The sequence below is a fragment of the Anser anser genome, assembly GCF_964211835.1.
Source record: "Anser anser genome assembly, chromosome: 2".
NCBI lineage: Eukaryota > Metazoa > Chordata > Aves > Anseriformes > Anatidae > Anser > Anser anser.
The window spans coordinates 119,959,889-119,973,816 of NC_139721.1; the positions used below are offsets into that span (position 1 = coordinate 119,959,889).

At 39.4% G+C, this 13,928-nt stretch overlaps 1 protein-coding gene across 21 annotated transcripts in view; it reads right to left on the minus strand.

Annotated features, from left to right (window-relative positions):
- Positions 1-13,928, minus strand: part of RBMS3 (RNA binding motif single stranded interacting protein 3) — a gene marked incomplete at its 3' end in the record, with an annotated part of 701,513 nt that overhangs the window by 35,827 nt on the left and 651,758 nt on the right. For all 21 annotated transcript variants that reach the window (XM_083823203.1, XM_083823200.1, XM_083823205.1 and 18 more), the window contains one exon: positions 3,590-3,700. In XM_083823203.1, the coding sequence (XP_083679329.1) occupies positions 3,590-3,700 (111 nt within the window). The remainder of the gene's footprint in view (positions 1-3,589; positions 3,701-13,928) is intronic.

Sequence of the window (13,928 nt, forward strand, 5' to 3'; positions counted from 1 at the left end):
TTCTAAGGAAGTAAATGTGTGAAAGCTTTTTAATAAAAACCGCTTTGCATACTGCAAAGCTTTTAAATTAAATTGGGACAGAGTTACAGCTGACACTGAGCAAAATTGTTTGTGACTGTTTGGCTTGTTTGTTGAAAAAAATCTGGCTGGCTTCTTGAAAGATAGCTGGTGGTTCTTTATGGTGCCCCGTTGCACAGTTTTAAAGAATAAAATTAAAAAATATGCTCATAACAGAAATGTATAGTTTATGTCTTATATCTCCCATAAAACTTAGTCCTGCTGAGGTACTCGCAGAAGCATTTTTTGGACTTGGCTCAATTTGTCATGGCATTATGCTCTTATTGCTCCTCTCCCTGGATCGAAATTCAGGCTTCAGAATAAATGAAGTAAAAATATCTCTAAATCAATCATATCTCTAAATAGGTTGTCCATTTGTTCCACACATTTTTTATTTTTTTTATTTATTTATTTTTTCTGGAACAGGCCATGCTAGTAAGATTCAATTTCAAGTCAGGATAAATATATTCAGCAAAATTGCTATTGGCAGCCAAAATCCTGAAGTTCTCCCTTTAATTCCTGACAGGAGGAATTCCTGAGGAGCTCCATGATTATATTGCTTGCATGAGGACTTTAACTGAATATGGTGCTGTTGGCGGTTATACCAAAGAGAAATCCTGTATGCAACAAAACAGGGTGTCAACTGAGATTTATGAAAAGCCTGTGGATATTGTAACATCCATCAATCATCTACTCTTGAAGTTTTCCATAAAAGAGTTAAGATTTTTAAAGATAACAAACATAGGCTTATATGGTACACCACTGCATGTATTTCAAGAAGTTGTCAGGGAATGCTGTGACCTTGAAAGACAGGACAGTGTAAAGAGCTAGGAAAATAAAGGATTTTCTTTACTTTCAGTTACAGTAAAATAAATCCGGGACCTTCTTATCACCCACTAGATCAGTCATGCCTTTGAGAGTCCTTCTTGTGCCTCCCCAAATAAGAAACATCTACATTTACAATGGCTTTGTTATGAGTATTGTAATAATGGTTTCAAGTCTGAAGAGAACATTAGCTAGGAATTTCCTAGCTCACACTAAGATTGTGAGAAAACAAGACCAGGAGACTTAATGTCTGCAAGAGTCATGGAAATGAAAATGACAAACAGAAGGAAAAATTCATAGGAACTGCCCAGCAGCACCGCCAGAATTCATTTTCCATTTCCTTGTCTAAATTTTTAAACATACATTTGAATGACGGTAATTACGCAGAAATTCTCACTAGTCATAGTATTTCCTACAATTTAATCTGTTCAGAGGGGAAAAATGCTGATATTAACTTTTACATGTAATTCCAACTTCTTTTGATTACTGAATGAAACATTTTAAATAACAGGAATAAACAACAAACCACCATATTAAAGATTTCTCAGAAATAAATACAGAAGTCTCAGATCTCAACAGCTGCTTTTTTTTTTTTTTAAGGGGGAAGAAGACATTAAAGTTAGAATTAAATTCAATGGATAAGAAACAGGGAAAGGAGAGGGAGAAGGAGAACATAGGAACAGGAAGAGAAGACTTAACAGAGTGGATTATGTATCTTTGTTAAGATGTAGCTTTATAAAATACTTCAGCAACAAAAATACTTGGAAAAACAGTTCCTATAGATGAGCATCAAGTAGAACAGAAAAAAAAAGGAATGCCTGAACACTTCAGGGCTAACCAATAATAAGCATGTTATTAAGGGCATTATACAAATGCCTCTTGAACACTGACAGGCATGAGGCATCAGCCACCTGGCTAGGCAGCCTGTTTCCATGCTTGACCACCCTAATGGTAAAGAATTTTTTCCTCATGTGCAGTCTGAACCTCCCCTGACGCAGCTTTGAGACGTTCTCTCATGGCCTGTTCTCGGTGACCAGGGAGCAGAGATCGGCACTTCCTCAGAAAGCTGCAGAGAGCCATGAGGTCGCCTCTTGGCCTCCTCTTCTCCAGACTGACAACTCAGATGTCCACAGGACATGCCTTCCAGCCCTGTTACCAGCTTTGTTGCCCTCCTTTGGATGCATTCAAGCACCTTGACATCCTTTTTATATTGTGGAGCCCAGAACTGTGTACAATATTAAAGATGAGGCCACAACACTAAATATAGCAGGAGAATCACCTCTCCTGACCAGCTGGCTGTGCTGCGTTTCATGCACCCCAAAACGCAGTTTGCCCTCTTGGCTGCCAGGGCACCTTGCAGGCTCACGTTGAGCCTGCTGTTGACCAGCACCCCCAGATCCCTTTCTGTTGAGCTGCTCTCCAGCCACTCATCGCCCAGTCTGTGCCTGTGTCAGGCATTACACTCTCCCAGGTGCAGAACCCGGCACTTTCCCTTCTTGAACTTCATGCCGTTGCTAATCGCCCAGTGCTCCAATCTATCTAGATCCTCCTGCAAGGCCTCTTGTCCCTCCAGGGAGACAACAGCACCTCCCAGTTTCCTATCATTGGCAAACTTGCTGAGGATGCACTCCAGTCATGCATCCAGGTCACTGATAAAAATGTTGAACAGGACTGGCCCTAGACTTGAGCCGTAGGGAACACCTTAGTGACCATCCGCCAGCCAGATGTAGCCCCATTTACTGCAACCCTTTGAGCACAGTGGTGAAATAGAAGAAACAATTTTTAAGTACATAATAGACCTTTCACATAATTATTACGCAGAATGTGCTTAAAGACGTATAACATTTATGCCAGTGTTTTTCTAAAAATATATATGTACATGCAGTATGCACACATTCACATAGTAAATGACTGTATATTGTATATAGACTGCTGGTATTACTAAAATATTTTAGTTTCAGAGAGTTTTAATAATTTTTATTAAGACTATTTTTTGCCTTTCTCTGACTCTGGAGTAGTTAACTGAGTCTGACTTACACAGCTTAAAGAGAAACTAATTGTTGAAATATGCATGTTTAAATATAATTTACTGGAAACACAACTGACCTTGACCCAAAATCACATTTTGGAGCCTCGAGCAAACTATGTATTGCTGTCTGCTATGGGTTAAAAGTGAGTGCCAGATCCTATCACAAAGACAGAACTCCCATTTTCCAGCAGTATAAAACTTTCTTAATGCACAAGAAAGCAATTTTGCATTAAAAAAAAAAAATAATTAGAGGAGTACTTCCATATTCACATACGAATTAGTACAGATAATTCCTGCTAAGTACAGAGAAACTTCTGTTGACCTACTGTTTTACTACTTAATCAGTTCTGTTCCTTATAATACCTAATGGTGACTGTATGATGGTTGTAGAAATGTATCTATAGATACATGTTTGCGTGAGGTAGCAATATGGGATATTGTTTGTGTAGGACATCGTGTCTGAGTCATGATAAAAGAAACTGATATGTTCACCTGAACAGGGCCAGACATCTTTGGACACAGAGAAAATAAATAAACAAATGAATAAAAACACAGCAATATTAAACTACCAAGCACTGACGGACTGAAATCTCAGGAATAAGAAAAGGCCTTGAGAAACTCAGTAATCAATTAACATTTTGCAAAATATAGAGTAAATAGTATAATCTATGATCTTACCGTTCCTGTTGTGCCCAAGGAAAGGTGGTTCATCTGTTGGGTCAGAGGGCCCATCATGCTTGCTGGCTGCATTGACATAGTGTGGTCCATTGTTGGTGTTATCACAGCACCCTACAAACACATATCATTTACACGTCAACATTTTGCCTTAAAAGAAAAAGCAGCATTCTCTTAGTGAGTGAACCTGGCTGAAAACTTGACATGAATCTTAAAAGAGACTAATATATCTGTCAGAGAAAATATGTTTTGTTCCTATTGACAACCAAGCTACACGCATATATTATTTGTACTACTAATGAGGCCATTTTATGTCAGTTCCAATTAAGTGTCATTTTTTACCTCATTACTTCTGACAAACAAATACATATGTTCTTTCTATGATGAATGCTACTGTACATTGCAAAATGCCCGTCGTTTATATTTTTCCATATCCTATATAGAACAATCTTACAGACAGAACACATATGTCCCCAATTTTCTCCGACTTCTAAAACGTTCAGTCTCTGAGACCTTCAACCTATTATGGTAATTGTCTTGGATTTTTCCAGTCTCAATTAAGAACTCTTACTCATAACATTTTATAGCTGATTGAGTAAGACTAGCTATTGACAGCGAGTGTGGTAGTGACACCCATTTAAAACACATACACAGCATTTAAAAGCATTTTTCTTCTCCTCATGAAAAACAAAGACATTAATAACAAATAGCATATGAACTAAAGCAAGAACAAGACTTTAAACAAAAATTAAACAAAAGGCATGCCAGAGCTTTGGACAAAGCTTCTTTGTCATTCATATTCCTCATTTTTTGCTCTCCCACTCCTCAGGGTCCCAGATCGGTAAACTCATGCCTTAGTGAAGAGCTGATTTTCCTCAGTTCTAAGGTGTAAAATGCTATTTCCTGTATCAGTTGGAAAAAGTCAGTCAGAAACAGGGTGGTCTGCTCCTTCTCTTGCAGATTGAGAAATAAGGAGGTAATTTCAGCTATTTCATCATATAGAATAGCTCTACTTTGTGCATACTTGTGTGAACACATTGGAAATTTGTACACAGAATCACCACATTAAAAAACATGGGAAAAGGTGGATGAATCCATTTTTCACAACAAGGAAAACTGACACTTTTTCTTTGAGATTGCTGATAAAATCCACTTGTAAACAGGAATCTAAAATAAACCAGTTCCAAAAAAACATAGCACACCTCTTAAGTATATATCTCACATTTATGTAGACCTATGTGGCTGCCATGCCAAGCACCAGATGAACCAAAAGCTTTCAAATTTTCAGTTGCATATTAAAAATAAACAATGATAACAACAACAACCAATGCTGGGGGAAGTACCAATTGATTTTTTTTTTCTCACCTCCCAGTAATATTTTGTCTATGCACATCCTATCTGAGAAACTGAGATTTTGGAGATTTTGCAGTCTCCGTGAACTCGTTACTTGCATGCAAAGATGAAGAGGAGGTAGGTTCAGCTTGGTCAGTCCTCTTTGTAATGCCTCAGCATACAAAATACATACACATTTGTTTCATGTCACATACTGGATTACACTTCTTGCACTGACAACAGTCCCTAGAGAAATTTGGCAAATTACCAAGAATATCTTCAATGGAGGCTATCTGTCATGTTTCCAAATAAATAAGTATAAAACAAGCCAATCAATGTGCAAGTATCAAACTTGCAACACTTGTGAATACTTTTGCATCTTTCTTTGCTATACTAATTTGTACTGGTTTGCAGCAATTACAATGATTAACCCACAGATTAACTCATTCTAATGAGCTACCACTGCGCTGACCTCCTTTGCTAGCAGGGGTCCTTGCAAATCAAGATAGTCACAAACTTTCACCCCCAAATTTCTTTCAGCATAGTGGGGTTAATATACTATTAAAAATGTTCTTTCCTCCTCACGTGTCATTCTTTTCTTTCATGCTGCTCCTCTCTTTTTGCTGAAAAATCTGCCCTTTTCCTGGAAGTCTGATATCTGCTCTGTGGGACATACACTCACTCAGTCCGTTCTGCATTCACCACGTTGTCAGTGCAAGTGTCTGAATTAGCACCATGCCCAAGGAAAGATATGTTCAAAATTCAGTGATCTGGGATACCAGGGCTGCACTTGCAGAGGAGCACACAGCCTGACAGGGCCATGGGACTTGGACATCCACCTGAACTTTGGTTACGATAAGAAATCATGAGCATTATGCTTAGAACGACCCACACCACAAAACATTTTTACTGTACCAAACCATAAGTGCTTAAACCAAGTTTGTCAACTGAAAAACAGTTTTCAGTTCCCTCTACAAGCAGCTTTCTCCTTTGGCTTAGAGACGGACAATTGCCTCAGAGGCTTCAGCACAGACCACACTGTGGTGTGTGATGGGATAAGCACAAAGTCACAGCCACACCACAGCTTCATGCAGCCCTGCACTGCCGGCAGTAGTGGCTGCAATTAATTTAGGATCTCCCAAAGCCTTAAAATAGCTACTAGTCTTTTTAAAGATGTTTATTGCACAGGTATGGTTGGAGAAACTTGATGTGATTACAAATGTGGCAGACTGAAAGCTATTTCTGTGTATAAATTCAGGAATCTGAAAATGAAGGAAGAGCAGTTGTGAAGAAAGTCTTATGATTTAGTGTAGCAAACACAAGGATCAGACACACAGCGGAAAAATCTGATAGAAGATGTTTTTCAGTAACTAGTAAGCAAGAGAGTTTTGCAAATAAACTATTCGCTAAAATAGGGACTGGAGATAAAATACATCAAGGACAAAAAAATTACTCAAATATACTATATATACTACTTTTAAATAGAAAATGTATATATTCTGGTCTCTAAATATACACTGTTTAAGATGTTAGGAAAAAGAGTTGGGACAACAAATCAGGGATTTGCAGCTTTCATGAGACAGCTTAATGTGTTTGAAGCTGACAGTTACCTAGAGCAGAGAATTACATGCATTTGCCAGTCCATTAATTCAACAGAGTTTGCAGAATCCTCTTGTGATCACGTAGGGAAAAAATTATACTTAATTAAGGAAATATCGTCTGGTTGTTAGGGCGACACCCAGTCTCCAGACCATAATGTGTTTCATAATACATGCTGTCATGTCCGTCCATATTCAACTTATTTATCTGAAGAACACAATGATGTCTTGCATCAGATATTACCATCATATTAAAAGTAATTTGATTCTTTGCAGTTTATAATAGGTAGTTGCTGATAAAAGTCCGCTTGGTTACTGGCAAAGGCTGCAGCAAACATACTTTTCATCTTCATCTGCTTGGATTTTACTGAGTTTGTGAGCTTTATAAAGAGACATATGAGCATGGCATAATACTACTGAAGGCCAAGCTTACTTGAAAAACCTGCAGGAAAAGTTATGATGAAGTTTTTGCCACTCTCATTGCCAAAGCAAGTAGTTGGCCTGCCAGTTACTTAGGTCTGCCCTGTTGCCTCAGAATGATTAAATTTTTCACAATTCCTGCAAGAAACTGGTTACTATAATGCCTTTGAAATTTGGCAAGACATTCTTGGCATATGATTTGTCAAACAATTCTGTCAATGCCATACTGGCTTAAAAAGAAATTAAGATTAATAGGTCAAATGGTAATGAACCAATGACACAGAAGAAAACAAGATTTTTGCAACACTGCAATAAACCCAAGATAATTCCAGTGACGTATAGACTTAGACTCCCCTGCACTTCATTTGTTAGGACTTGCTGTAAGCTCTGTGGACATACCTTTCACAAAAAAAAAAAAAAAGAATATATTTATTTCTGTGTATTTCCTAGTTTACCACTTGCAAAGACAGATGCCTGCTTTTAACAACTACAAGCAGTGTACTCTTCCTGTATGGTAACAAACTGAAACCACAGGAAGAAAACTAAATACAGCCTGTTTATTATATTAAGTGAACTATCCTGAAGTACTTGCCAATACCAAAAGGCATCAGTAGAAATAAAGTTTATATTGATGCAGTGACACATGCCACCTTATGAGCCTTGAAGGCTGGGAAAGGGACATCAAATACAAAAAGTGTATTAGGGGCTTTAGGAAGAGAGAGTTCACTAGTTGAGTGATGCACTTGGGGGCCAGTGGGAGGAAGGATTAGTTAGTCCCAGCTTTCTAGAATAATGAACTGTATTAAAGGCTTCTGCTTCACTCCAGTGTTCTCATACTGATATTGGATTTAAGGCACAAATACCAGCTGAATAAATAGTTTTTGAAGCTTACGGTAAGCATCTGCTTATTTTAAAATTTACTTTTTCTTTATTTAGGAAGTTCTAACAAGTTAAACATAAATTCTACCTTGTAAATACTGGACAATGTGAAGCCAATAAGCATTACAGCAGCAAACTTACTTTTCAAATTATTTCAGAGACACACTGTGCAGTCATATAACCACCAGGTCATTCCATTTGAAAAAGTTATTACCATACTACAAAGTTAATGTCTTTATGTTATCAAGAACATGTTGTTTCTTGGGGTTTTATTAAACTGACTGAAAGGATGACTTTCCTCATACTTATCAGATCAGACTTGTCTATCAAGAATTAATATGAAAAAACCCAACATGCATACATTTTTTTTTGCAGATAGATGCACTCTCTCTGCATACAGAATAAACGACAGCCATATTTCTATTGGTTTACTGCTCAGTCTAGACTGGGCTGCTCTTACAGGCAGCAGAAAACATAGTCAGTCCCCTTGTCATTGCAGCAAGCCATGAAGTGCTCTGAACTGGCTGTTAAATGACCAGCAAGTGCTCTGAACTGGCTGTTAAATGACCAGCCTTTCATTACTACAGTAGGGAGACCAAAGGTAGCTGTGAAATCCTCTCTGCCCTTTATCATCACCTTTGCTGTGATACTTGTTGATATGCCATAAATACCTATTGTATTTAAAAATCAAAGAGAACTTATTTTTATACTTTTTCCTCTTTCTCAATGAAAAGTTACCAATTGCTTTGGCATTTACTGAATGATCAGAGATAAAATTATCATCTGAGTATAATGAGGAAGATCGGCCAATAATCTATATTCTGCAAAGCTTAGGATTTGGTTTCATTGCACTGCACTGTTGAATTTAAAGGCTTGCTAAAAATGGGGTAAACGAACAAGGAAGCACAATTACTGCATTGAATTCAAAGCAGCTTTAACTTCGGAATGGGCAAATGTTCCTGTAGACCTTCACCAACTGAGTACTGTTTCTGTGACAAATACTAAACCACAACCTTGTATTGTAATATTTCTAATTTCAGGCTTAAATTCAAATTCTTATCCGACATCACCTTCATATTTTAGTCAAATTTCTTCAGAAAAATTGACATATTTGCTTCCGATGCTTATTTTTATTTTTATTTTTTCTCTGTATGTTTGAGAACTTCTTTCTTCAGCTAGAATTGTGTCATAAGTAAAAGAGAATTACTTCCAAGATGTAACTTGTCCTAAAGGATTAAGTATCGTAAGATCTGTAAATAAAGAACAAAGATGACCCTTTCGTATGCTTCATCTTTCCTACAACAATAGTCAACGTTCTCAAGTGTTTTTCCCCATTGTCTTTCTTGCTTGTAGCTATCTGTCCTGTCTCTTACTTTGAAACACAGATTTTGATATTATACAGATACTAGCCTGTATGTATAGATGCAGATTAAAAGAATATTGGATTGGGAGCACCCAGAAATGAAAGAAGTTGTTGATGTAATAGAAAATATTTTATATCAGCAACCGTGTGCAATAAAGCAATACCCACAACTGTATTGCTACCAGTTAACAAATGTACGGCACACCACTATGATACTGTCAGTAGCTGATGTTTCTACCAGAGCAGAAAAACCAATAATTTTCATAGCATATAGCTGTCTGTCAATGCAAAAGAAGTTTTTTTTTTTAAAAAAAAAAAAAAGTAGAGAGAACATTTCTGTTGCAAACAGTTGCCCACATCACTCAGTGTCTAAAGTGACTTTCACATGGTGACTTAAATCTTTCTACCCAAAATAAGATCTCAAGAGAAAGTCCGTTGAAGAAAAGTACAGTATTTATGAAGGGAAAATATAATTGAATTACTGCAGGGTCTCTGATGCACAATTTGATAGCCCTGTGCTATACCTTTGCTCTTATCATCTACACACACAGGCTGGACCAAAAGCTCAAGTGTTCCCTTTATACTGTGAGGGAAACAGTAGTTTTAACACCCTTCTCCAATTTGCCACAGGAATAAAATAAAGTTACTGGTGCTACTTGCCTGAAAAAAATGGGGTCCCCTTAACATGAAGGGGCCTGTTGCAGGTAGGGCATGAGCTGCCGCAGTGGGCCTTTGCTCCAGCGAGAGCTGGAACATGCAGAAAGGCTATAGACAGCTCACGGACCCTCTTCTGATCCACTCTAAAGGGGAACACATTTCTTTTGCTTTCTTCCTATCCTTCAGTTTATAAGTGCACGTAGCTCTATGCTGGTTTTGTATATCCATGCAATAGTGCTTTTGCTCTTTCAAGAACAGTTATCGTTAACAAAAATATCCTCACAATGCTCATATAAGGCTTAGCATCCCCTGCCGACAGAGGAAACACAGAGGCTGTGATTTACCCTAACCACTGGAGCATGCAGAACAAATCTTCTCTCCTTCCCACTGTCAGATTTCACACACACAAACAAATCATTTTATTCCACGTCAAAATAAGTACAGATTTCAAAACCTCAACGCTATTAACAAAAACAGATCTTTATTTCCTGCACAGAACTCCTGATCTATACCTAATTAGTGTGTGACACATGCCAAAGCGTTGTGCTTGGCAATTCCACCCTGTTTATGCTTTTAAGCATATTTTCTGATGTGGACTAATTCCTTCAACCACTGTTTTCCAGTAGCTGACATGGAATCAGGAGTCACTTTGCTGTAGACTAGCTTTTCTCAGGATTAGAATGGAGTTTCATCTATTACAGTGAAATCCGAATAAATTTCCTCTCTGAGCTGTTCTGCTGTGTTCTAACCCTTCATGCCTATAACCACGTGAGAAAACTGACTTGATGGCACATCTTTGTTCTAACAAGGTGCAAAATGTAAATTATTAAACAGCACAATTAAAACATAAGTCAGCATTGGTGTTTAGCCTAAATTTTCAATTTCTTGTCTTAATAAGTTAAAAAAAAATCTTTCAAAAAGAATGCTATATTTGCATTCTCAATAATCTAATATTTTATCTATATACATATCTGTGTATACATATACACCATATAATTTTATATAGGAAAAAAAATGGTATCACCACTTGTATTACACTCACCGAGGCTATTGGGTTAGTTATTTGACACTGGTTTTTGAATCACAGAATCATAGAATCACTTAGTTTGGAAAGATCTATAAGATCGTCTTGTCCAACCTTTAACCTAGCACTGCAAAGCACCGTTAAACCACGTCACTAAGCTCTATATCTAGATGTTTTTTGAAGACCTCCAGGGATGGTGACTCAACCACTTCCCTAGGCAGCCTGTTCCAATACTTCACAACCCTTTCAGTGAAGAAATTTTTCCTAACATCTGACCTAAACCTCCCCTTGTGCAATTTAAGGCCATTTCCTCTTGTCTTATCACTTGGTGCCTGGGAGAAGAGACTAATCCTCACCTCACTATAGCCTCCTTTAAGGTAATTGTAGAGCATGATAAGGTCTCCCCTGAGCCTCCTTTTCTCCAGGCTACATCCACAGCCTTACCCTCATCCACTGAGCAGGTCACCTTGTCGTAGGAGACCAGGTGCATCAAGTAGGACCTGTCTTTCATAAACCCATGCTGACTAGGCCTGATCACCTGATTGCCCTTCAGGTGCTCCATGTTGGCACTCAAGATAATCTGCTCCGTGAGTTACCCTGGCACTGAGGTCAGACTGACAGGCCTGTAGTTTCCCAGATCCTCCTTCCAGCCCTTCTTGTAGATGGGCATCACATTTGCTAGCTGCCACTTGACAGGGACCTCCCCTGCTAGCCAGGACTGCTGATAAATGATGGAAAGTGGCTTAGTGAGCACTGCCACCAGCTTCCTCAGTACCCTCAGGTGGATCCTATCTGGCCCCTTAGACTTGCATATCTCTAAGTGGAGTAGCAGATTACTAACCATTTCCTTGTGGATTATGAGGGCTTCATTCTGCTCCCTGTCCCCATCTGCCAGCTCAGGGGGATGAGTACCTGGAGAACAACTGGTTTTGCTGCTAAAGACTGAGGCAAAGAAAGCATTAAGTACCTCAGCCTTTTCCTCATCTCTTGTCACTATGTTTCCCCTCACATCCAACAAAGGATGGGGATTCTCCTTAGTCCTCCTTTTCTTGTTTATGTATTTATAAAAACATTTTTATTGTTTTTAACAGCAGTAGTCAGATGGAGCTCAGTTTAGGCCTTGGCCCTTCTAATTTTGTTCCTGCACAGCCTCACGACATCTTTGCAGTCCTCCTGAGTTGTCTGCCCCTTCTTCCAAAGGTCACAAACCCTCTTTTTCTTCCTGAGCTACAGCCACAGCTCTCTGTTCAGCCAGACCAGTCTTCTTCTGCGCTGGCTCGACTTTCAGCATGCAGGGATGGTCTGCTTCTGCACCTTTAGGATTTCCTTCCTGAAGAATACCCAGCCTTCCTGGACTCCTCTGCCCTTTAGGACTGCCCCCCATGGGACTCCGCCAACCAGTCCCCTTAACAGGCCAAAGTCTGCCCTCTGGAATTCGTGGGTGGCAGTTCTGCTAACCACCCTCCCTACTTTTCCAAGAATTGAAAACTCTGTTAATTCATGATTGCTATGTCCAAGATGGCCTCCAACCTTCACCTCACCCACAAGTCCTCTGTTAACAAGTAAAAGATCCGTCAGGGCACCATCCCCAGTTGGCTCACTCACCAGCTGTGTCAGGAAGTTATCTTCCACACACTCTAGAAACCTCCTAGACTATTTCCTCTCTGCTGTGTTGAAATTTCCTGCAGACGTGAAACTCTCAGTCCAGGATTTATGACGACAATAGAAACTAAACCCAATAGTGACTGTTTAAACTTCCTATTTCTGAGCAACATTCAATAAATATTGAATAAGACCTTCTGCTACTGGCTAAGAACATTTACTTACTTTATTTTACTCAAGGAAATATGCTTGAAATACAAGAAAAACGCCTAACAGAAAGACTTGCCTTTGGAGCTTGTGCTTGGATGCAGAGAGGCAGAGCTTGTTGGTGGCATGAGAGCATATTTAATGTGGTAGGACCTTGGCCTTCCCTGGAACTCAAGTATTCCAGGCAAGGTGAGGCAGCCTTGCCTGTCTGTGTGTCTCCGTGAAGTCATGACAACAGACGTTTGATCAGACTAAATGTCTGAGGCACTGTGCTGTTGATCTCTGCTTTTTTGGCGAGATTTAGTACATAGGTCATTTGCCAGGCACCAAGAATGGCTAACTGGGTTTGGAGAGGAAATATTTGTAACATTTCTTCTATGTGCACTTCTAGCCTCAATACTGCAGCGGCCAGTGACAGAAAAGCATCTGCGATATCTAGCAGATGTGCTGTGTTTCATTTCCTGCCTGAAACCAGGAGGGATTCGTTCTGTGTGAGCTGCAATCTAGCGGCTGTGCTGGAAGAAAAGATTCACTCTTTAGAAGGACAAACACTGACACTGGGAGACATCAGAAATGCTAAGGAACTGGCTAACAAGAGAAGGAAAAAAAAAAAGAAAGAAAAGAGAAGACTAGGCAGTTAATACAGCCCTATGTATCCACCAGAGGTAAGATGACAAAATGACATCCTACACAACTGGAGCCAGAGGAAAATGGTACAGCTGTGCAGGGTATTAACTCCATAGCACTAGAAGGACCTGAGTAGAATCACAACCAGTCTCAGATGGAAATGTCTGAAATATAACCAGCTTTCCGAAGAGTGAGGCACCAGTACTTGATGAAGGCCCAAGGAGATGTGCCAACGTGGCAGACAATAGAGTTCTCCTCTGTGAGACCCCTAATCCCTGAGAGGACAACAGGAAGAATGGTCAAGGTGTAGGTGGATATCAGGGTGTTTCCCTGGAATTCCAAGAACAGACAGGCTCTTTACTATAGATGTTCAATGCAAATGAGAATGAGCTCATGGTTCTCACACAGTTGCTCACAGACTGCATCGTGACCCTTGTGATTTTGAGCCAAATGTAATTCTTAAGCAGTTGAGAGTTAAATCCCAGGCCAGGCTCAAATCTCAGTTGTACTCTCAGAGCCATGCTGATGCAGCTGCTGCCAGGTTATCCAGGTATCCAGCTACAGGAGAGGAGGGAGCCACCTGGATCTCCTGAGGCTGATACTGCTGCATCACTCTGGAGTTCAGCTACGAAT